At 40.9% G+C, this 24,062-nt stretch overlaps 1 protein-coding gene across 1 annotated transcript in view; it reads left to right on the forward strand.

Moving 5' to 3' along the window:
• The window catches only part of lg9h8orf34 (linkage group 9 C8orf34 homolog), a 69,360-nt gene that overhangs the window by 1,728 nt on the left and 43,570 nt on the right, over nucleotides 1-24,062 (forward strand). The window contains exons 2-7 of the mRNA XM_085362202.1: nucleotides 12,991-13,135; nucleotides 13,430-13,561; nucleotides 15,439-15,558; nucleotides 15,798-15,826; nucleotides 16,688-16,851; nucleotides 20,795-20,961. Of these exons, the coding sequence (XP_085218328.1) occupies nucleotides 12,991-13,135; nucleotides 13,430-13,561; nucleotides 15,439-15,558; nucleotides 15,798-15,826; nucleotides 16,688-16,851; nucleotides 20,795-20,961 (757 nt within the window). The remainder of the gene's footprint in view (nucleotides 1-12,990; nucleotides 13,136-13,429; nucleotides 13,562-15,438; nucleotides 15,559-15,797; nucleotides 15,827-16,687; nucleotides 16,852-20,794; nucleotides 20,962-24,062) is intronic.

A 24,062-nucleotide genomic window follows, 5' to 3' on the forward strand; every position in this document is an offset into this window, starting at 1 on the left:
GCTGTTCTGTGCTGCTCAGACCAAAAAAGGGGCTCGCTGGAAGCTTGATATCCAAACAATACAACACCTACAGGTAAAATGAATTTATAAATGTACTTGTAATTAAGGTACTACAAGAGCACAGTGTGGACAGTTATGGCAAAGTGAACTACAAAAACAAAATGTAGTGATACTATTACAGTATAATGGTCTTGTATTACAGAGATTCATTATAAACAAGAAGCCATCGTGATCACAAACACTTTAAAACTTGCCCTGTTAAATTACAATAATGTGCTGCCAGTTAGAATTGCCTACATCAAAGTGCTGCTTTTATAATATGCATTCTATAATCTGCAGCACTCTTACTGTGAAAGATATTACACCACCACACTATATAATAGAGGCCATTTTACTCTTTCTTTTTTAATCTCCATAAATAGTTTTGTACAAAAATATATTAAAGTGTCATAGAGCTACAGTCATTGGACACTATTATTATTTAAGATGGGTACACTGTAGTTATGAAGGGATGGACATGCTCACTAACCATCCTCATGTAGGCTGTGGTGTTTAAATGATGCTCAATTGGTACAAAGTGTGTCAACAAAATATCCCCTACACCATTACACCGGTCTATGCCTTTGAAACAAGGCAGGATGGCTTCATCCTTTCAAATAGCGACCTCAGTTTGCTATTTTCAGCTGACAGGAGTGTTGCGTGGTGTGGTCTTCTGCTGCTGTAACCCATCTGCCACAAGGTTCAATATGTTGTACAGTAGATCCAGAGTTTCTGAAGTAGACCACTATGTCTGGCACCAATAAACATGTCACATTCAAATCACTTTTCTTCCCCATTCTGATGCTCAGTTTGAACTTCAGCAGGTCGTCTCAGCCATGTCTACATGATTAAATGCACTTAGTTGGTGACGTGTGATTGGCCAATTAAAGCGTTAATAAGAAGTTTAACAGGCGTGACTAACAAAGTGGGCATTGAGTGTAAAACCACTAACCAGGTTCTCAAGCTACATGTTGCTGGCTATGAGGTTAGTTTTTATTGTTTTTGAACTATGCCCATTTGGATGTAACCACTGTGATATCACCTGTTGGTTTGTGGGACCCTGTTTTGAAGGTGAAGGGGACAGTTATCAGTATGAGCTGTCAGGCTACATTAGCAAAGCAAGAGGAATTCTATGGGTGCAGCGCACATAAACAGACATCTCCTAATGACATAAAATGCTAGCAGGCTTAGTGATCAAGCAACAGAATGGGACAGTTTGGAGAGATAATGTACTTTGAAAAGGCACCGACACCACAAACACGACTGAGAGATCTAGTTCTTTGAGTTGATGAGAAGTAGCAAAAAATTGTAGCGGGCTTTAAAGTGGTTTCTTTCCTCGGTGAGGTTTAACGTGGCTGACTTGCTTGTGGAACCAGCCTCAAAGGGCCACTAAAGGAACTGCAGTCTTCTGCACTCGGGCCCTTGATTATGACAAGATAGCAAGCTTAAAAACATGGTATTCATTTCACTGCACTGTCACAGGAACACTGATGAATACTTGAATACTAGCCACAGGTAATTAATCTCTGTTGTGGTGGCTCGTTGCTAGCTAAACTTCAACACTGTTCTCAGATACACAAACAGTGGAAAGTGGATCACACATCCACACAAAAAAAGTCCAAACGCAGCATAACCGTCACAACACCACTAAATTAATGATGATTGAACTTAAACACTTGTATTCCCAGGAGTCTTTTAGCTCATTAGTGCAGAAATTGTGTGTAGCGGTAGTACTCTGTAGAGACGTTCTTTAGCGAACGATCTAATTCGTACAGAAAATATAAATGGATTGTCTGAAGGATCTCCTAAATATATTTATTGAAGAGCCTTTCCGAACGCAAGTGTACAAGTTTGTTATGGAAATAAAAGACGTCCTTTGTCTCCATTAAGAGTCCTCTTACAATATTGGCTATGTATGTTTAAGTCCTCCCTCCCTCCTTGAACTCTCCGATCTGTACCAATCTACCCTTGGCTTTCATGTTGCATAAAAATCCAACTTCAGCTTAATTTTTTTCCTCCTAAGGCAAAGCGCCATCACTCCTTCCTCATACCCAGCTGCAGTCTTAAACAGTGTGAGTAGAAGCGAGGGTTCATTTACTCGCCCTGATGAGACACAGCTTATGATTTGCCAGAGAATCGATCTCCCACCCCACCCCACTAATGAAATAGTTGCTTTGCAGAGATAGCAAGCTGAGTCAACACAGACATAATATTCTTCCAAAACAGTGAAGCAGCCTCTCATAATAACTGAAGTAATTGCTCTCTAACGTATTGTAAAGTGTTTTGGTAAATTGATATTCTTTTCAAACACCTGCCCCTTTCCAATGCCTTAGCAGTTTCACTGCAATGTGACAAATCCCAGTCAGTGTTAGGCATTAAAGCAAGCTGAAGGTCACATGCTCAGGTTTCGTTGTTATACTCGGTATGATACTCCATTGTAAATGCCACTTTTTAAAACTATAAAAGCCCCCCTTTCCTGACATTTGTCAACACACAGGGCTCATTAATTGAATGAAATAATGGGTCTAATTCTTTAATCTTTGCTTTATCGAAGGAGGATCTGCAGGATCTACCTGCAAGCTTCTGACATTTAAACTCGTGTAACACAGTTGGTGTAAAATGGTGCATTCTTTGCCTTTATCAGCAGACGGTGTAAAAAAACCCGCTCTCATATTCCTCCCCGCTGTGATCTGTCAATCATGTCTTAGCCGATATAATGGTTCTGTTGGAACTGTGAACTGATGGATCATGTAAATGTTGCCTGGATCAAAAAAATGTCACAGCATTGAACTGGAAACTGGTGTAACAGTCAGATGTTGAAATACAGCCCTGCTCTGTGAAGCAATTGGGGTCTGACTTTTTCTCCTTTGTGACTTTAATAGCTTGAATACAGGTTTGACATGAATTGAGTATTTGTTATAGTTTAGAGGCTGCTGTGATTGCTCGGCGATATTAATGAAGTTCACTAATGATGTAGACTGTATTTAGTGTGATTTACATACATATTTAATTAAATAGAACAGGTCTGGATTGTTCACAACAGTGTTTAGAAACTTGCAAATGGAAAATACTGTTGCTTCTAAAATATCGGCGCAACACGAATGCATATAATTTCTTTGAAGTTTGTGTATGTATTGCTTTCATCATTCATATGCCTTAAAAAAGAAGATCAGGTTCAATTAGTTCTACACAGTGAGAATGACAGATTTGAAATCGATGACTGGGGAAAAAAGAACACCCGTACTGAATTTGCACTTTGTTTGAGCCAATGCTTTGGGTCAAGGTGCAGGAATTTAAACGAGTAGGCTGCTCAGTTTCTACTTATTGGTGTTTCTGCTTCGAGTGAAGTTAAATGACTTTGCTTCTCCCTCAAGATTTCTCTGAGTGAACTGTTTATCCGTTCACGTAGAAAAGTTCCACTCCAACTTGCTCAGCTGTGTAGTTCTGCTAATGTGCTGCGTCCAGGGTTTAAGAAGTCCAGCCCTGCAGTGCTGTTAAGAGGTCAGGTAGGGCTGGGAAACACGTATATGCACAGACACACACCACCTGACCTATTGATCCACTTCCTTTGGAGATAATTTACTGGACTCTGTGTGATTGAGTGTTTTGCAGCTTATTTTTCACCAACATTATTACCAACATCCCTCATCTTTCTGTCTCAGTGAAACTTTAATATTTCTTGTTGGCCATAAACATACACCTAAACTTAATAAATATGTGTTCACTGTGTCAGACCTGCATTTACTGTGATTTCTTCCCATTTCAAGATTATCTACACTGTATAGGAAAACCAAATGGCAGAACTCAGGTAGATAATTGCTGTTATAACATGTTAAATGTTCTGCTTAATTGCAGGTAAATTAAAGTGCTGGACACTTTAGAGCATATTATTTATGTTATTGTCCAAAATTGAGCCACTACAAACCTGGAGTCCTGTCGCGCCCACTTAAGACACTGAAACAATGAAACAGTGCATATTCACACAATACAAACAAATACTCTGAAATAAGACTTAATAAAATGCTTAATAGTTAAAGACCTAAAATATTGAATTGATTCATGTTAATTGAGAGCCATCAGTCAAAAAGTAAAAAAGTCACATAAAATTTGATAAATTACAATATTAATTTACATTGCTTGATCTTAATTACTTTGAGCATTTGACTTTACAATGGAACTAGGACTGTGAGATGTAACCCAAACCTGTCAATGTGTTGAAAGCAAAAAAAAAAAAAAAAAAATAGGCAAGCATAAAGATTTGTTTGACAAGGGCCAAATTGCAATGACTAGATGAATGGATCAGGGTATCTTCAAAACTGCAGCTCTTGTGGGGTGTTCCTGGTCTCTGGTGGTCGGTATCTTAAACTGGTCCAAGGACGGAGCAGTGATGGATGGCCAAGACTCGTTGATGCATGTGGGGACCAAAGGCTAAGGCTGAGTAGTTCAATGCAACAGATGAACTACTTTAGCTCAAATTGGTTAGAAAGGTGTCAGAAAACACAGTGCATCACAGTTTAATGCATGTGGGACTACTTGGTATTTGAGTTGACCTAAGTCATAATTTGCAAAGTACAGTTTTCTGGTCCATGTCATACTTTTCATAACCAAACAGCATCCGCCCTACAGAGGTAGAACCTTTGTCTCACCTTCACTCTCTATGCTGATATCCATGTTTCTGCCTGCATCCGTTTCTTGTAAGACTGCAGAGCTGTCATTCAAATGATTAGAAAATGCCATTAACAGTATATTTTGTAAAATCATTAAATTAACTATAAATTAGAACACAGAAGAACATTGGTCTTATTTTTTAGGAATGTGTATCATAGGTCAGTCAGTTCAGGATTTAATATAATTGATATTCTTTGAACTTGGATTGCTGTCTGATTTCTTTTCTTTCAACTTATTTTTTCCCTTTCAACAGGAAATAAGGTCAGTATTTTCTGCAATGTAACAACGAGAGAGGAAAGGACTTGAACAGAGAATACAGGGGAGGCTTAGTAAATGTCCAAAGTCTATATTTTTAGTCAAAAATAAGCAGTGATCATAGGAACAAGGAAGGCAGCAAAGTAAACAATCCAAGTAGGGAGCAGGCAAAAGGCAAATCCATAAAACAGCCCAAAAAGGTCATACACAAGAAAATCAATGACTAAACATGAGAAATAACAAGAACACTAGAAAACAAGAAAAACTAAGAAATGCCTGGAAATCTTGACATGGTGAAAGTAAGACGATCTGACAGGGAACATACAGGAACAGCACATCCTGCAGTGAGCAGCTCACTGATGGGAGATGGGTGAGTAATTGGCAAATAGGGAACAGGTGTTTGGGGGGCGGGGGGGAGACTAATCAGGATGTGGCAGACAGGAGGGAGAGGGTACCGTCAAATAATCCAAAAAATGACCTCCTACCTCCTTTTCTAATCACTTTGAGCGAGAACGTCATGGGGTTAAGCAAATTTGTGAAGAAAAATTCAAAAGGACTTTCGGTGCTCAGAGAATCTGACTAGACTCCTTAATCCTTTATCATCCAAGTATCATACAGGTCACCTGGATGTTTTTTGTAATTTTGGCTGTAAAATTACAAAATAATTCTCATCTTTCAGGGACAATTTTAATTTTCTCCTTAGATTAAAACTGTCGAGGAGTCAGATCATGTGACGAGCACATGGTAAAATCCAGGTGGAGCTGACTTTTTTTACAGCAAATTTCTTCTATTCTTTCCAAAGCTGTTTGCATTTCATCTCTAGCACAAATGATAACAGTGTTACGGCCATTTAACGAGCACTTGTAAAATAGGCCAGTGTGACATATTGAAAATGTACTACAAAACATAAATGTTACTTCATCCATTACAGTGTTGTTTCATCTAGGTCGAATAAACAAGAACATCGACAAAAATGTATCATTAATTACAAAGGGTGTAACTTTAAAGAAAACACATAGCTTAAAAGATGAATTTTATCTTATTTCCTTGTGTTTCCTGCTGGAAAGTGATCCAATTTAACTCCTTTTCTTCTCTTTATTTTGGATTTCTGTAACTTCATTGAAACCTCTCCGTCTGTCACTTAGCCAAACTGACCTGAAGCAAAAATTAATGAATGATCATCCTAAAGACTGGTGATGCAACAGTGGGTATTACTAAATATTTAGCATTAATTATCAAAAACACTCTGTATATCATATTGCATACGGTCCAGTATGAGAAGTGAGTCGCTTTGATCATAAATCCAGATAAGCTCGTTACCTTACATCTTCAAGACTAAGTATAGCTTCGGGTTTTCTACGCTTGCTCTTTTGGTTGTAGTTTCAGCCATTTGTATGCACACATGTTGGTGGGTTATTACAGCATGCAGACACAGATCTGCTCACTTTGAATCATTTTAAGCAAATGTGTAGGCTTGGTAAATACCTGTCAATTAGGAATAAAATGATTTCCTTTGGTAATTTATTACGACACCGTGAGAAAATTGAAACAAAGCCTTTTTTCCCTTTTGATGTCTGGCTGGTAGGGTAAGTGATTCATTTACAAATGAACAGCATCAAAATTCAGGGGAGAGAAGGTTAGGATTGGTTAAATTGCATCATAATGTGCCAGAGAAAGTGCTGCAGCATCCGTATCAATTAGACGTTATCTTTTTCTTCAAACTCTGTGATGGTCTTGAGTTTGGTAACTTGGTGTGACAGATGTGTGGTCATACACGGGTTAACACGGCTTCCCCTCAGGCACAGTTAGAGTAATTACCACGAGACAGGCGGCTCAACACACGGCCCAAGGCCAGGTTGGTCCTGAGGGAGTGCAGGATGGGGACAAAGAGGGAAGGTAAAGCATTTCTGTGGTATCTGGAAGATCGAGCAGGGACACGATGAGTGAAGTCCAAAATGAGGAAGACTTAAAGCGTGCAGTGTTAGGCAGGGGGAAGGAGTATCCTTGTATTTGTAAGAAGACAGGAAACAATCAGGAGAGAGAGAGAGTACAGTGGCTCTGGTGCATGCTAATAAAGATATCACGTCCATTTCCAGCCCGCTGATCCTGGGGGCTTACTGATGTGTGAAGCTGATAGTCATGCTGGTGGTGTAGGAGAGCTGATCATGTGATACAAAGAGCCTTGACAGTTGCCCTCTGTTTGTTCAGCTGGTGACTAATGACCATGTGTGTACAGTGTGCAGACACTATCAGTGCTCATACTGTATGTATTTCTATAATGTGTGTGTTTTTAAAGGTTGCAAAGACAAAGTTCATTTGGCTGTTTGTCCATTACCTTTCCAGCTCAGCTTTAATGTAAATGATGGCGGAAACAATCCACAGTGCTCATTCTGTGTCTTCCCAACTTTAGCTCTAACTAGTATTAGTTGTCCCAAATTGTATTGTGCTACACAGTATGTTATTTTGAAGAGGATAATCTACACACTGTTGACGTAGAGCTGGCTCGTGGATGAGATCCTTGAGTGATGGCGATAAAAAAGTGGCAAAATTGGGACGATACTTAAAGAACAGCAGTTCTTTGAGTGAAAATGGCGTGTTGATGCCAGAGATCAGCCAAAAATGGCCAGACTGGTTCGAGGTGATAGGAAAGCAACAGAGAAGACCATATCTGAATGAAACAGATGGGCTACAGCAGCAGAGGTCCACACTGTGTCGAAAAACTGACACAAGAGCTCACCAAAACTTTTGAACAATAGAAGATTCTGCTGCAGCATTCAGCTGATAGAAGCTTGTCTAACCAAAATCAAAGCACGAGTCCATCCTGGCTTTTCTTACGAGTTTAGGCACATGGTGGTGTAATAGTGTGGGCAATATGGGGCAAAGTGTCCCTAATAAAGTGTTCAGTGAGCGTAGTAAATAAAATTCAGTTTTTCTGATTTTTCAAATGCTAGGTAGTCTTGTGACTGTGTGAAGTTGATTTGTAGTTAAAAAGATATACAAAAGATACCCAAGAAGTTTGCAAAGAAGAGCTTTGTGAAGAAAAAGTGTTTCTCATATAGAACACAAAATACATTGAATGCAGTGATAGTCATAGCAAGGCCTCTGTGCGTTTCGTTTTCTATTTTAATTACTTGATTGCTGTGCAGCAGAAAGATCGTCATGTAGGTTTTGAAAAGGTTAAGTCACGTATAAATGTTGTGAATAAATCTGTTCCTGTGGAACACAGCAAGCACCACAGATAATTACCAAAAAGATGATAAGCAAATTAGCATTTACACGCTTATTTTATTGTTATTAATCCAACAGTATCGGAAACCATACGGAAATAAATAGAGGGTGATAATAATTGCTCTCCCTAGTTGCAGAAGTGCAGAAGTGACAGAGAACAGTAAATGGCACAAATTAAACTGCAGGAGAAACAAATGCAAATGGAAAGGGGAAAGATGTGATACTGGAAGATGTTTGATTGAAAATTGCTTTGGCAAATTTTGTCAATCCAACAGCGCCCTACAGTGAAACCGGTCAAACATAATCAGCAAATACTCCGCAAGGACAAAGCAAGTGAAGGGTGCATATCAGCGAGGAAGACGAGAGCAGTTTTATCTGCTGGTTCCAGTCTGGCCAGGTGACATTGCCTCTCCTGTAGTCTCCTCTTCCACATGATCTCTTCTGCTCTTGCCTTCCTGCTTATTCAGGGTTTGGATGTCTTCCACCGGCACATCTCTTGCTCTCCCTCTGCGTGTCTTCACCTACGTTGGCTCTGAACTATAAAGACACTCACATGTCACCTTAAGTCACCTGTGATATGACTTTGCATTGACATATTTTATTAACAGAAAGAATAAGTAAATCATTGGCAGCCATTGGCCTCTTCTATAGGTGACAGGGACAGGAAGCCCTCCAGGGAGTATTGGAGGAGCTGTTTCTGCAAGTCCGGAACATGCTGAAGGTGACACTGATTTTATTCAAGCAAGCCTGAAATAAAATGTGTAAATGTGCTCTATACTGCTGAAATCCTCTTATGTCTACCCTCATACTTGCAATACAGACACACTGCGCTTGTCTCAGTAGATATGTGAATAGATATACTTCCTCTTTGGAACACAGACATCACAGAAAGCCGACTCATGCAGAGTAAGTGTTGTGTGCTGCAGGCTCAGTGTCTCCTTGCATCCATAAATCCATAGCTCAAATAGTCCACCAGGAGTCTACAATGGCTGAGGAGGAAATTCATCAGCTCACAGGTTGACAAAAAAGAACTAAAGCTTAGGCAAAGTCGCTTAAATCACAGAGCTTGTGAAGCAGCGTTGGCTCTGTCGGTATCTGGTGTTTTGTTTTTTTTACTTCAGCCTTTTTTATTCTTGTCCGTGTTCTTTGTGATTCCGTCTTTGATTTGCACAAGAGAAATCATTATCCAAGTGTCCAAGGTAACAAATGGAAATGAACCCCTTGGGACTGGCAAAATTTATTATACTGCAACCGACACTTGAACCGCGTGGATACTCTGTGTCACCAGAGTTTGAAGATTTGTCCTTACCCACCACCCTGGTAGAGTTCTCTCTTCCTGTCCTCTTTCAATGCCACCGTCAAAACTGTCTCAGCCTGCTACTCGTGCACGACCTCCAGAACTTTCTCTTTGCCCTCCTCTCTTATTTTCGACTTCTTTCCACTTTTAATTCAGGGAGTTTGTTTAAGTTGTGGGGTATCAGGCATCAGTGAGCGTATCATGACTGCTATTGTCCCCGGAGAGAGTCCTCGAGAGCTTCCAAGGACATGGGTGTCTCTTGGCTGGCTGACAGCTTGTCAATTACTGTGACCGAACGAAACTGCCTGGGGCACGCAGATATCCCGCCAAACGACGCATCTGCACAGATACGAACTGAGACTCCACTGTCTCAGTTGCTTCCGCCACCTGTTGGGCTGCTTGGAGATCACCGCTTCACAGACCGAAACTCTCGGGCACTCTTTAAATCTCTCTCACACATATAAAACCATACGTTAAGGACGATGTTCTGCTGGTGCAAGTAAGTCCAAACCAAATAGTATTAAAGTCAGCTTGCACCGAAAAATGTTGACCCAAATTTGAGTCTACATCTTATTGTGGTTCCTGTCGAAGGAAATGTGATTACCCGTCTAACAGCATGTGCTTATCAAAACAAGACTGGTGTTATTTAAAGCAGCTCATTACCATAGAACGTGAAAGTGTCAGACACGGTTACTTTGCTCCGCTGCATACGTGAGCAATGCAAATGCTTGCATATCCACCGTGCAGATTTAGTGGGATCTGCTGCTTACAGTGTGAGGTTTTGCCTTATTACAATTGTCATTGTAGATGGTAAAGGACGAAGAGGTGCTTTAGCTCATTAAACAGCCATGTGTCATGCTGGAAGCAGAACACTCTGTAGTGCGTGCAATCAATACACGTTGACACAAGAGTGCTGTACAGTACAGACGTGTGCAGAATGCACATGTAGCTGCAAGCTATGGGATCTTTTCTTTCTTTGCATCGTCGCTTCCTTCTCTTGTCTGTGCATCCCTGTGAACGCACATCCCACTAAGAACCGTCTTCCCTTTACCCCTTTCCTGCAAAAAGAAATGAACACTTGGGGCACTTAACAGAGTTCTCATCATTTGCTTCCAAATTACAACCTTCAGTAATAGACCTCCTGTTGGTAAGTTAGTTAAATTACCCACAGGAACTACTAAGCAGTAATTACAACTTTTGCCTTGTGCCACTTTTAGAGGTTTTAAACTGTTAGACTATGGTGAGGAGCGCTGCTTTGCTAAACTCTCGGTGCGCTATTCTCTCATGTGGTGCTACTCCTGCAAACAGTGGCGTGAGTTGCCTGTGTTGTTAGGCCTTTACAGAGAGACATTTCAGCATGCGCCCTGTTTATCCATTCACATGCTGTTTCCTGTCAGAGCTGCTGTAGACACTGGGGCAGAGCAGGAATGTCCCCCTGACCAATTACCTGATTAGCTTTCTGAGCACACATAGTGCAGCCAAGACTAGCCAGCTGTAATACACACACAGGCAGGCTCTCTTTATCCTGTCTCTACCTCTTAAAAAAACAACAACACGCACATATGCAAATAAACTCATATTGGCAAATGCATACCAGCCATCAAAGCGTAGGAAAATACAATTCTGCTAGGTAAGCAACTCTACAGTGTATCCTATCACAAATACTTAAACACACACATACACACAGACGCACTCATTTTATCCATACATTACTGCCAATTCACTGCAGTCCACTAATGGCTTCTCTGCTTCACTGCAGTAGTCATCCTGAAGTCAGCCTGAGCTCTGCTCTGAATGGCTTAAACTGGTCAAACAGAGTTCGTTCTCATACCGTATCGCAGCGGCACACACAAATATACTGACAGGAGCAGACATATGCTCATTTCACTGCACCCATCATATTCAAAGGGACTGCTATTCCCTATAGCTGTGATATAAGAGTTTCGCTCTGTGGTTTTCTGTAGGTGAAGAAAAATAAAACCCACTTCTGCGCTTGCATTTGTATCGTAGCTAGTGTATTAAGAAGTGTTTTGGGCAGTGTTAATATTTTTCTGTTGTTGTGTTTTTTGTCAGTGTGTGTGTACAAGGAGGGAATGTGTCGTAAACGGGTAGGACGTGATTAGTTTGAACATGATCGTTCGTTTGAAGCAGTTCCCATCATGCGTTTGAAGGATTTGAAATTAGCATGCAGAGTGAGATATGGCCTCCACCCTCAGCACCTGTTACTGTGACTCCCACCAGTGTGTTTTTCTCTCTTTTTTTTCTGAGGTACACTTCTTCATTTTCTGCTGCTTTTTTCTCAAAATGTCCTTATTCAAAAATGTGAGTTTATCCTTATGCTTACATGTAATATCTGGGCGCTCTTTCTACATGAACAACCATCCGCGGAAGTCTTGTGCACGCCACTTGTGTCCGTGTGGTTTCCATTTTTAACTTAAGCTGTGAGTAAATAATTGTTTCGGTGTCAAACTGATTGGAAGAGCCTGCAGTGCACCAAGTCAGGAGCACAACTAGGAGTTGTGCACTTTTTGTGACATTCACAGGGTTGTGCACCTTATATTTGTCAGACTGCCAATGCCAAGTTCCTCTCTAAGTGTCAAAACTATCTAGGCATGGGTGATATATTGAATTTTATAACTGGCTGCCATCATCATATCCGTGGAGCTTTGTGCAGCACTGAGTCAGGTCTCCGTGGCGCTATATTCGCTAGTCATACTTTAAAAATTTATATTAGTCTGTGTACCATTGTCAAATGCAGCTCAAAAAGAAAGGAAGGGGCCACCTTCTCATACTTATCAGAGATTACAAATATATACTGAGTTATTGGCAGACTAATAAGTCAGTAAAATGAAATCTAACCCTCAAAATACCTTGAAAAGTCCCATATGTCACTGTGGGCCTGCTGAAAGTGTATTATACACAATACTAACACAACGATTGCTCAACACCTTCTCAACTGTGCAAATGCACGTGGTCAGAATAACACTTTCAGGCTGCAAACTTTGGAAAATCACCAGATGTGATGCTGGAGAAAAACTTGCGCCTTCATTTTGCTTTCTCTGGTATTCTAGAGCATTTTTTAAAAATTGCCCTTCATATTTCAAATGTTACTCAGCGAAAAGGCTGCTGAAGAACACCCTTGATTCCTGCAGTGTTTATTTACTTGTATACTTATTTGCCTCATCTGATTTTTAACAAGCTTGCAGACATGTTTTACTAATAGACACGGAAGGGAACTGCTCCATGTCTGTAAGGAAAAACTAGTACCATCTTTTATTATTTAAAGACTGTGATACCGGGCTTGGTATAAATCTCCACTTGCTGGACGCGCACACTTGCTTTGAGTGATTTCAACTCCAAAAAACTCCTGGGATGCTTCTAGGGATTGATTGTGTTTCTCAGCATCAGCATGGCCGATACTCCGCTTGCTCGGACCTTCTCTCTCACTCTTGTTGCAGTGCCACTTTTGCTCTAATGGCTCTCTGCTTTGCCCTCTTCTCTAGGAGTTGATGACCAAATTGATAACTGAGACTCCAGACCATCCAATCCCTTTTCTCATTGATCACCTGCAGACCAAGCAAGACAGCCCTGGCAAGCTACACAGAGCTTTCTCAGGTTCTGCTGCACTTTGGGCACAGAGCTCCCCAGGTTGGTGCACACACACATGCAAACACATTATACATATGCTGCATGTCCCCTGCCTTTCTCTCGGACCTGGACGAACAAAACTCCCTGTCTACCCCGCAAAAAAAAAAAAAAGAGTTTAATATATTTGCCCTTGATTCATTTTAGCAAAAATGTCTCCTGTGCTTTGCTGTCATTTATGGTTGCGGTAGACACACACAAGAAGAACAAAGTATTTGCCTTTGCACATAGTACCCCCAGTTCATGATAAATAGTCCTATGATATGCTGAACATAAATTCAGACTCTTTCCTGACAGAAAACAAAAACACTCGGAGGGATTACATCAACTATGAAAAGCCGTGGCAAATTCACCCAAAGAAGCCAAAAAAATCAAAGAGCGACCTTGCTGTTTCAAGTATCTCTCCGCCTTCACCAGAATCCAAATCCCGTAAGTTTAATTTTTATTTAATCTTTACTTCTTAAATTTTTTCCTGGTTGTGTTACTTACACATGCACACCCGGACACACATAATCCATTTTTAAATGTGAAGCAGCACTGTTTTGATACCTGTTGATATCGGTTGTTTCCCAATTACACGCTCCATTGACTTTAATCTCCATTTTAAATTTGATATAATTATGTCTAATTAAAGTTAGTCACACTGTATAGTCCAGTGTCCTCCTTCCAGCCTTTCAGAGCCCTGCAGACGAGTTCATTATTAAGGACCACCTATTATAGCCTACGCACTCTAAAGAGGGATTCTTCACAGACTTCTTGGGTTCATGCAGAATATATGAAAATGATTTTCCTGGGTTAATTTTAGCTGTGGTGTTAGAATGAAGTATGGCAATTGAGGCAATAAGAATAGGTCAAATGGGTATCAAGCGGCGCCACAGACTTCTTCAATAATGTAACGCTGTGCTCTGTCATTGCCAGACCGAGTCTATTTTAGACTATGTTAGGAGCATTGCTCACAGTCAAGAGGATGAGGGTGTCACGAGAACCTCGTGAAGTCCATAAAAGAGGACGAGTGAACGGGAGAACTGTGCATCAGCATCGAGGTTTGGTGTGTTAGCAGCATTCCTGTTGCCCCCTTCAGAGGAAGAAGCTTTCAAAGCTAGATTTAACGTCAAATCACATTAAAAATACATGCATAGGTGTTTTGGCATGCACAGCTTATGAAAAATTGAAATCAAAAGAACTGTCTCTCATCATTATTGCACAGTTTGTATGCAGGAAGCCGGCACAACAGCTGTCAAAAACATACTAAAGGTCCACTCACACGCTGATCAAAATGAATCCCTCTTCCTTTTCTGTGCACTGTTTGGCAAAGGGTTTGGCCTCACTTGTGCCTGACTGATAGTTTAATGGGCAGATCCAAAGAGAATTGAATTCTTAACCCCTAATCTAAGCTATTAAGATGCAGCGTAGCCCTTTGCTGGGGCAGCACCATCACACAGAGCCACGCATAGGAGAGAATGACACTCGTTGCCGGAAGTAATGATTCCCCCCCCCCCTTCTCATGTCTGTATTTGGCAGACGAATTTGCTGTGTGTTTACAGTTGTTAGAATGCCAAGCAGCTTAGTCAGAGCGAACAAGTGCAGGGGAAGGCAGATTGTAGCTGCAGCGCTGACAAATATTCGCCCTCGAGTTTATTTGTGGGGAAACAGACCACTCACTTTCTGCACCTGTCAGGACATATTAGTTTCATTCAAACATGCATCAAGTTTAATCCAAATTCCTCTCTATAGTTTTCAGTGTGTTTTCAGAGACTGAAGGCTGGTAGATAACCGGCACATTTTTGGCACGTCTTCACTGTTACTTGATGTTGATTTTCCGTCCAGCTGTGTTTGAGCATAAGAACGTTTGATATGGATGAACGAGTAATCCGTCCTCTAAAAAACAATATTGCTCCTTGCATGTCTGAGTGAGACCGCCAAAAGCTTTGGAGCGCTGCTAGGGGACGCGAGCAGGACATCAGTAACATATGTGGGTCATTTCCTGCTCCTGTTTGAGTTATTTTGTTAATCAAAGAGACTGACAGACACTGTCCCCTGGCCTCAGTCCAGTCAGCTCTCTGCGTCTGGAAGCCACTCTGTGACTTTTCTGCCAAAGTTTCCATTTCACTTCATCCTGCAGTAATTCACAAAGTCGTGTTTGGGCAAATAGAAAGTCAAGCAGGGGTGTTTGCAGATTGTAGTATGGTTATTTGGACATTTCATAGGGTCAGTTCTCATCCATTTCATAATACTCACACAAAGTGGATCTGCAATGCTTTCGGATGCGCTGACGTAAATTGCATGTTTGCTTCTGTGATGTCCAGTGCCTCGGTCAATCGAGTACCCGCCCTGGGACTGGAGGGAGAGCAGGGACTTTGATGAGCTCAACCACATTTTGCAGGAGAGCAAGAAGCTCGGCAAGGCCCTGGAGAGCCTGTCGCGCAGTGAGTGGCTGCAACTCAGCAGAATGCATGCTTACATCATACTCAGCAGCGTTTAATACATCTTAACATATAGAACTAAAGTCTAGACCTTTCTGTAAATGTCACTGTTAATCCCGAGAAGGAACCGGATAGAGCAGCTTATCTTACAGGCTCACCACTAAGCTTAGAAGCAGCCTAAGCTGGGATGTAAAACCGTATTAGATGCTTCTGTGCTTTAAACCATTTTCTTCTTTCCTCAGGCATCGCCATCTCTGATGAGCTTGACCAGGTAGATATTAACTAGCCGGGAAAATAAAACACTCCTATATTGACACTAGTTTGGTCTTCCTCTCATCACCCCTGCTGAATTACTCATGCTACATCAAATAAAAGAGCCAGATTTCTTAACTTTCACTTGCTCAACAGAGCAGCACAGACATCATCTTTTTCTGATGATGAACTGCTATCTCAAGGGATTGATATTCGAGAGTGATACTTCAGTAAAGCATGTCCTCCATCTCCCTCTCCCTTGCCCCTTCGTTGTGGATCTTACTCGCAAAGCTTTGTCTGCGCTCTGCCTTTGTCCTCGCCTGGCCCAAATTCCCTCCCGGCACAATAGTGCAGCGGCTGCTCAGGTTGGAGATGCACAGATCGATTTTGAAAATGTTGGCTCTGAGAAATACAGCATATGTTTTGACAGGGAATTTACTTTTTGCTCAGCGCACCATGTCCAACATCCTTGGCTTATAGTCCAGAGATTTTCCCTCTTTTCTGTGGAACAGAACAGGGAATGAATACTAAATACCTGCTGAGATCGTGCAGAGACAATAGAATTCCTTCTGGATTTTGTGAAAGATGAGGATAAGTATTTTTGCTTTTTGCACACTGAATCGTGCAAATGTGTACAGAGGCTGCTTGGGAGGCAGATATCAGACAACACTCTACTCTTTTTCTGAACTTTATTATTTAAAAAAAACTCCATTATTATTATAATTGAGGGTTTCTTTTTGAATTAAAAGTACACAGTGTTAAGATAGAGATTCATAGCAGTTCTCTGACTCCTCTCACCTCTACCTCTGCTTCTTTTCATTTTAATCTTTCCCTTTCTGTCTGCTACTTCCTGCTGTTTTAATATGCATTTCTGTTTTAGAACTTGGTGGGATATAACGCAGTTCTGCGCCCTCGGGTGGTGGGGGAGTGGGTTGGTCGGGACGAAGATGACGCAGACCCGCTGGCTGCGGAAATGCTGCACCCTCCCGTCCCTCGGTCTAAAACTGAAGTATGTTGGAGTGGAGACAGCAGCCCTGCTGGGAGGTTAGTGATTGGGAATATAGTATATTTGTGACGTCATCTATATGAGTGTATGTGTGCGTCTGAGTCACTTAATGCAAAAAGTTTAAAACTTCAGAAACTTCACAAAGCTCTTGTTGGCTCTTTAAATAGGAGGAGGTAGACTTCTAACTCTGGCTGCCTGAGGAATGCCCATCTGAATGGGTTTGATAATCCCATTTCAAAGGCGCGATCAAACATGCTTGCCATGATACTGCTTCAACCCAATTTCAAATTAAAGCTAACCTCATTTCTGTGTCCTCAAGGCCAAGAAATTTTCTGCTTGTTATTTTAAAAATGGCCCGTTTATGACAGTATAACTGTGTCGTGCGTTGCATTATCAAATCATTTGTCATCTTTAAAAAAACCCTTTAAGTTCCAAGTCAAGTGGACTTGGTTGTTAGATGAGGCTATTGCCCTGTGTGTGTGTGTGTGTGTGTGTGTGTGTGTGTGTGTGTGTGTGTGTGTGTGTCCACTCATGCGTATGTTTTTCTGTCTGGTGGGGACTTTTACCTAACTGCTCACTCATCCATAAGGACTTTTGTCACTAAGGGGACACGAATTATGGTCCCAACAGAACCGGATATATGTGTTTGTGTAAATGAGATGTTATGTATTTTCCTATGAGGAGTGTGACAAACTTGTGGTGCTGTGTGAAAGCCACGGAGAGATGTGTCACTGTGGGGACAAATATTCTGCTTCTGGGAATGCATTATGCCAACAAGTTACCCCCCACATGGATAAGACAAGGGCTGCGCATGTGTGTTAGTGCGCACACACAAGTGCATGCATGTGCTTCTGATATGACAAATTAAAGGAGGAATGGATATAAAACCATAAATCATGTTCAGGCCTGAGCTGACATACACACAGTGTTAATCTCATTAGGTTACTGTATGGGTGGATTATAGGGAGAAATCACTTAGTTTAAACCCTGAGCTGGGAGATAGGGATGTGTGTGTGGGCTCACTGATGAGCTCTGCTCTGTGTGCGTGCGTGTAAGTGAGATGTTTTGTATTTACCTATTAAGACTGTGAGAAACGCGAGCCGCTGTTTGTTTGGGATGGTGTCGTGTCCCAATATAATCACAGCCTCTTCTCTCATTAACTACGGGAGTACCTGGCTCATCACATAGATCATTTATATCAACTCTTAATTGCATTTACTGGGAACTTGCTCCCTTATCACATTCTGTTTGGGGATCCACATCACTTTCAATTACTCCAAGCAGTTTTCTGACCCAGCCTAGTGTCATGTTTCTATTAAAAGTCATAATACTAAATGACATAAAATTTCGTGGCTAGAGATTTTTAAATCCACTGGTTAGGTTTATAATTAGAGAAGCTAAAAATGACCACTGATGTAATGGAAAGCTGGCAAAGACTAGCAGTGCCCTCGCTTAAAATCCCATGTGAACTTTAATGGGGCGTCCCTTCATGGTGCTCATAGGCGTTCAGTTTCTTCTTCTTTTGGCTGCTTCCTTTAGGAGTCAGCGGTTCATATGACTTCATCTCCCCCACCCTGCTCTTCTGTCACACCAACCCTCTGCATGTCCCCCATCACGACATCCATGAACCTCCTCTGTGGTCTTCTTTTTCCATGCTCACCGCTCTCTAACCTCTCCAACGTTGTCTGCTCAACCTCCCAAAGAGCTGTCCTTCTGATATACTCATTTGTACTCCTGTCCATCTGAGACACTCCCAATGAAAATTTTAACATTTTCAACTAAGCTCTGCCAAAAAAATAAATTAAAACTTCTATCGGCAATCTGAAAGCACATATATTTTTATTTCTTCCTCATGCATTTGACCTTTTTCGTCTATGCAGTCCATCTTCCTCCTCTGACTTTTGCAAGTTTACTTGCTTTCACTTACAAGCTTTTGCTTCTGTCCCTCATTCCAGCCCACCTGTCATTTATGACCATAAGAGATAGTGACAGGTTGTGTCCATTCTCTGTATGATGGGCTGCAGTTTCCAGAGGGATAAGTGCAAAGTGCACTTGGGAAATCAAGAACGAACTGTGGCCAAAGTTTATTCAAGGAGTTCCGGTGGAGCGAGGCTTCCACATTTAACGTATAGCAGGAACACAAGTTTTTTTCTGTTAACAAAAATATAAAGACATTCGCTTCTATGGGTTCTGATTACTTATTGGTCACTCAGACAGGAAGAGAGAGTGCCGTAAAGCTGCATTTTTTGTCATATTTATTGTGTTTAATGTTTTGGCTCCTGTGGTGAAAAAGAATTGCTGACTCTGGGACAGCTACAGGGAGGCACAGTGGGCCTGAGATTTTCATATTAGATGTGGGCCCATTATACAACACACAAAAGTAATAACACTGTCTCCACACAAGCTAGCCGAGCAGCCTCTCTCTTTTTTTTGTTTACTTCTATTTTTCACAATTATTACTTTCCTGCTTTGTTTGCTGTTCTCATCTTAGATTCTCGCCGCAATGTTGGAAAGTTTAGCCTCAGGTTAAACCTGACTGTTTGCAATCACAGCGAAATGGTCCAACTTTTTTTGTTTTTTTCTTCATCCAAAGACAAAAGCTGTAAAAAACACCCCATACCAACCACACTACTCGTATTAGCAGATACTATTAGCATAAATACCACACGGAGGGTATGAAGAAATATCTTTTGACCCTTTCACATTAGCTGTAAATAGAAGTCATTAAACTGAGATTAGCATCAAATTAATTCTCTTCCACCCCTATAATCCACGCCCTCGGCCACTGGGATATGAAAATTAATTTCGCCAATATAGAGGTAAGAGGAAGCCAGCCTTCAGTGTGGTATGTGTATCTCTTAACTGTAAAGGAAAATGAAGACGCTGTTGTGTGTGGGAACAGAAATATGAAGAAAAGCATTCTTTTTTTTTCATATAGTTATTATTTTAATTGAATACAGTCTCAGAACTGTGATCCTCTTTCCACAAATGTTGACGTATGGATGGCTTTATCGTGATTTCCATGGATAAATCCGTGGCAATCAGCGCGTAATGTTTATAAATTACCATGTGGGAAATGTTAGCGTACGCCTTTATGATAAAACAAATAGTGGAGGCTGAAGACAATGTTGAAATGTAAACAGAAGCCAGACGTGCTGGAACAAAGCAGTAATACTATTGGCTATTATATAAGAAGAAATAATATTAGAAATATAGTATTCAGATTTTATAAATATTTAACGATCCTTTAAAAAAAGATATATCTTTTCCATTCTTGAATATTTAAAAGATTCAAGCAGTAAGTAACTCGTTTGGATTTGATCATTGGCTCCCCCGTTGGGTAAAAACTGCAGGGGGTGCTTTCAACACCTACATGCTTATAAATCCTGAGCTTAGATTCCCTTTTCAACCTGACATCCTCTAAACGCCTAATGGTTTGTGGGTAGTGTTTAACTGTTGCTCACCTCAGAGCAATTATCTTGTCTTATCTACTTCCTGCTACCCAGGTACAGCAAGGTGCACTGCACCTACATGACACTTCATATAACTGTACTCTGTTTTGTCTGTGCCAGCCATGGAATGACTACCAAGTGCAATGATTGGCGAAACACCTTTTTAAGTATAGTCATGCATGTGCATAGCACTGGGGCAGATGCATTATTTTGTTTTTGCTAGGAAGCTCGAGTCTGCTTAGATACAACTCTAACAGATTAGGATGAGAGTATGTAATTACTGTCGGAACACTGTTATTATAAAACCCGTTATTTTTCTCCATGTGTTTCCCAGAAACTCAAAGCATATTATTGCAGAAGATAATAGCTTCAGATTCATGACCTATTCAACTTTAAAATGCTTTACAGAAGTGAGCAACAATGTAATTACTTGCTAATAAGTATTTAATTGTGATTCAGTTTGTATGAGGGTTGAAAAATATTATTTTATGCTATTTTTCTTGCTAAGACTTTTTTATTTCACCTTTAGCCTGAAGATGGAAGCGAAGAGCAAAGGGCTAAAGGAGCAGCAGCATCATCATAAGAAGCTTCTGGCTGCCATGCTGTCCCAGGACTCCTTTGATTCAGTCCACAGCCCCACCCCCTCTGTTGTGGAAGAGGAGATCGAGGACGAGGATGATGCCATGGAGCTTCTGGGTAATCTCACAGCTCGATACGACTTACATACAAAGTCACAAGTTACAAATCTGTGAAAAATTTGTTGTGTAATAGAGCAGAGTGAACGGTTTTCCGAGGCAGATGCAGTCCATTAGTTTTTCCAGTGTAAAACTACCATTGATCCTACTGCTGATTATGAGTCTGCATGTATGAGTGTTTTTATGTGATGCATTTGGCAAACCTCTGAACTGCGATTTCAGATAACACTAAAATGAAGTCTGCAGATGGAACTACACATTTTTCACTATATATTTTTTTAGGCTATGTGGAATAAAAAAATATGCATATTGTGTATTTTTGCACAACTGGAAGAAACACCTCGTAGCACAACTAAAAAAATACTTTACTTTGAAGGCTTATGGCATGTTCAGTTGATGTTGTGCCTCCTGCTTTTTTTTAGGTGGGAAAAAAGGGAAATTGGTTCTTTTACAGCACTACTATTACTGCAGCTGCTTTCTTTGGCCACCTGCATACAGTCAAATTCACTGTGTTCTGACACATTTTCTATGAGTTGTGGGGAAAAAATGTTGCTAAAAGTGGGAAAGTGGTTAATGGCAAACATGGATGGATTATCATGGCCATGAGCCCTGTACACAAATTTCCCACAAGCCACCTACCTACTCATGCAAAGAGCATGCACTACATCTGCCCTTCCTAAGCACACACAGTTTGGATGCACAATATCAAGGCGTGTGTGTTACTTGGAATTTGTGTTTGGTGAATTAAAAATAATAAATGCCTGAACATCCATAATGTGAATGACCCGTTCCACCACATCCCAAAAGTGCTCCATTGGACTGAGATCTGGTGACTGTGGAGGCCTTTTGAGTACACTGAATTCAATGAGAATCTAAGTTGAGCCATTAAAAAAAGAGTTGGACATGGTCTGTAACAATACTCAGGTGGGCTTTGGCATTTAAGCGATGCTCAGCTGGTACTAAGGAGCCCAAATTGTGCCAAGAAAATATCCTCCATATCATTAAACCACAAGCAGCAGCCTGAAGTTCATCTAAGGCAGGATGGATCCATGCTTTCATCATCCTTTACAGCAGATTCTGACCCTACCATCTAAATGTTGCAGCAGAAATTGACTCTCATCAACCAGGCAATGGTTTTCTAATCTTCTATTTCCAGTTTAGCGAGTTTGACCGAAGTGGCACCTAGTGTGGTCTCGGCTTTGTTGTAGCCTGTCTGGTTCATGGTTTCATGTGTTGTGCGTTCAGAGATGCTCTTTCACATGCCTTGGTTGTAAACCAAGTTATGGTTATTTGAGTTACTCTTGCCTTCCAGTCAGCTCAAAGCAGTCTTGCTATTCCCCTCTTACATCGTGCATCAACAAGACCCAGAGAACTGCTGTTCACTGGATAATTTCTCTTTTCTCTTATGGTTGCAGAGATTCTGTTGCCCTAAAGTTAACTAAAGATGTAAAAATGTACATTTTCTTCAACATGTAACAGGGTTGACTTGAACTGATGGAAAGCATTGTATATACGCACACCTGCAGAGGCATGCGTTGTGTATGCAGTGGAATTTGGTTTGATTTGCACTAAAGAGCACTTTAGTAGCTGTTAAAGGAATCTGCTCTTCCTGTTTGCACTGGAATGCCAGATGTTTTCAGCTAGCGAGTCTTGTTGTTCTCTCTGACAAGCGTAGAATCGCAAAGTGGCTCATTTGATTTACTTCGCCTGTGTCAGGAGTGCATGTGTGTGTTTACGTTCCTCCACACCAGTTCTGCCACCATGACTTGAGATGGATGAGTGTCAGTGGAAAGAACACCTGATGTAAAGTTTAATTCAGTGGAGGCTCTGAGAGCTTGTCATTCTGTACGTGCAGATGCAGGATGTAATGCCTCTTTCTAAACTGAATGTGTTGTCTGAATATTTTTTGTGGTGAAGCATTCCCTCTGCTACCGTCTGTCACTTGTTCCTCGCAGTTTGTCTGTGTGTTGTAGTAATGTTTATCTGCGTGGTGATTCTCTTGAGTAAAGTACCTTATGGTCACACTTGTAGATTTAAAGCATCACATACACCGTTTATGTCATTCAAATCTGAATCGCGACAGTTCTGTGTTACAGCTAATACTACAAAAAATTTTCATAGCTAACAAATGATTGTCAAGCAGTACTTCTTTGAGGAACGGCAACCTGCAGTGCAGTCTTTTTATTTCCTTGTGACAAACATGGTTTCTAGTAATAGTGCTTCAGTCTCTCTTCGGTCTCCTTAGAGCTGTTGCTCTGTGGTGACACACACATTAGATTAGATTAGATTAGATAGAACTTTATTAATCCCTCGGGTGGGTTCCTCTGGGAAATTCGATTTCCAAAAAAGCACAGCACCGACAGAAGTTACAGAGTTACAGAATATTATATATATATATATATATATATATATATATATATATATATATATATATATAATACACACACACATATATATATATAAATACAGAGACAATATAAATAAAATATACGAAGGGGATAAATAGAATAAATAGGAATAAAAATAAAAATACAAGTGAATTGCACATTTCAAGTATTGAGTCTATTGCACCGTTGACTATTTACAAAAGTATTGCACAAAAGGTATTGCACAGTGAGGTGAAGAGGCACTACAGCTTAGTTGTTCCCCCCTCCTTTGTCCTCCTGTTTCCCCTCCCTCTCCCCTCCAGGGAGGAGGGGATCTACGCAAGTCTGTGCTCTCCACGCTCCTGTCACAGCAGTGAGACACTTCTGCTTGTTAGCAGGATCCGTTCACCAGGGTCATTCAGAGGGTCTCATTTCTTTTTCACTGCGTGTCAGCGATTCCCGCGCGGTTACACAGACTGAAGCTGCGACATTTTAGGTGTTCGGTTTCAAAGCTGGGCATTTTATCAAATTAATTGCTCTTTTAATGTAATGTTTCGTCACGGCAACCGTGACGCTGTCGCCTCACTGCAGGAGGGTCCTGGGCTTGAATTGGCTTTTGTGAGTCTGCTAATATATAAAAGAAATCTTTAGAAAATATTATTTAAACACAAAGTTTTTCTTTTCTTTTGTGTTGCAAAAAATTTCCAATCAGCTGAACAACGTTGTCAGTATAGTT

The sequence above is a fragment of the Diplotaxodon limnothrissa genome, linkage group LG9, assembly GCF_057381915.1.
Source record: "Diplotaxodon limnothrissa isolate DT_005_m linkage group LG9, D_limnothrissa_male_GT1.1, whole genome shotgun sequence".
Lineage (NCBI taxonomy): Eukaryota > Metazoa > Chordata > Actinopteri > Cichliformes > Cichlidae > Diplotaxodon > Diplotaxodon limnothrissa.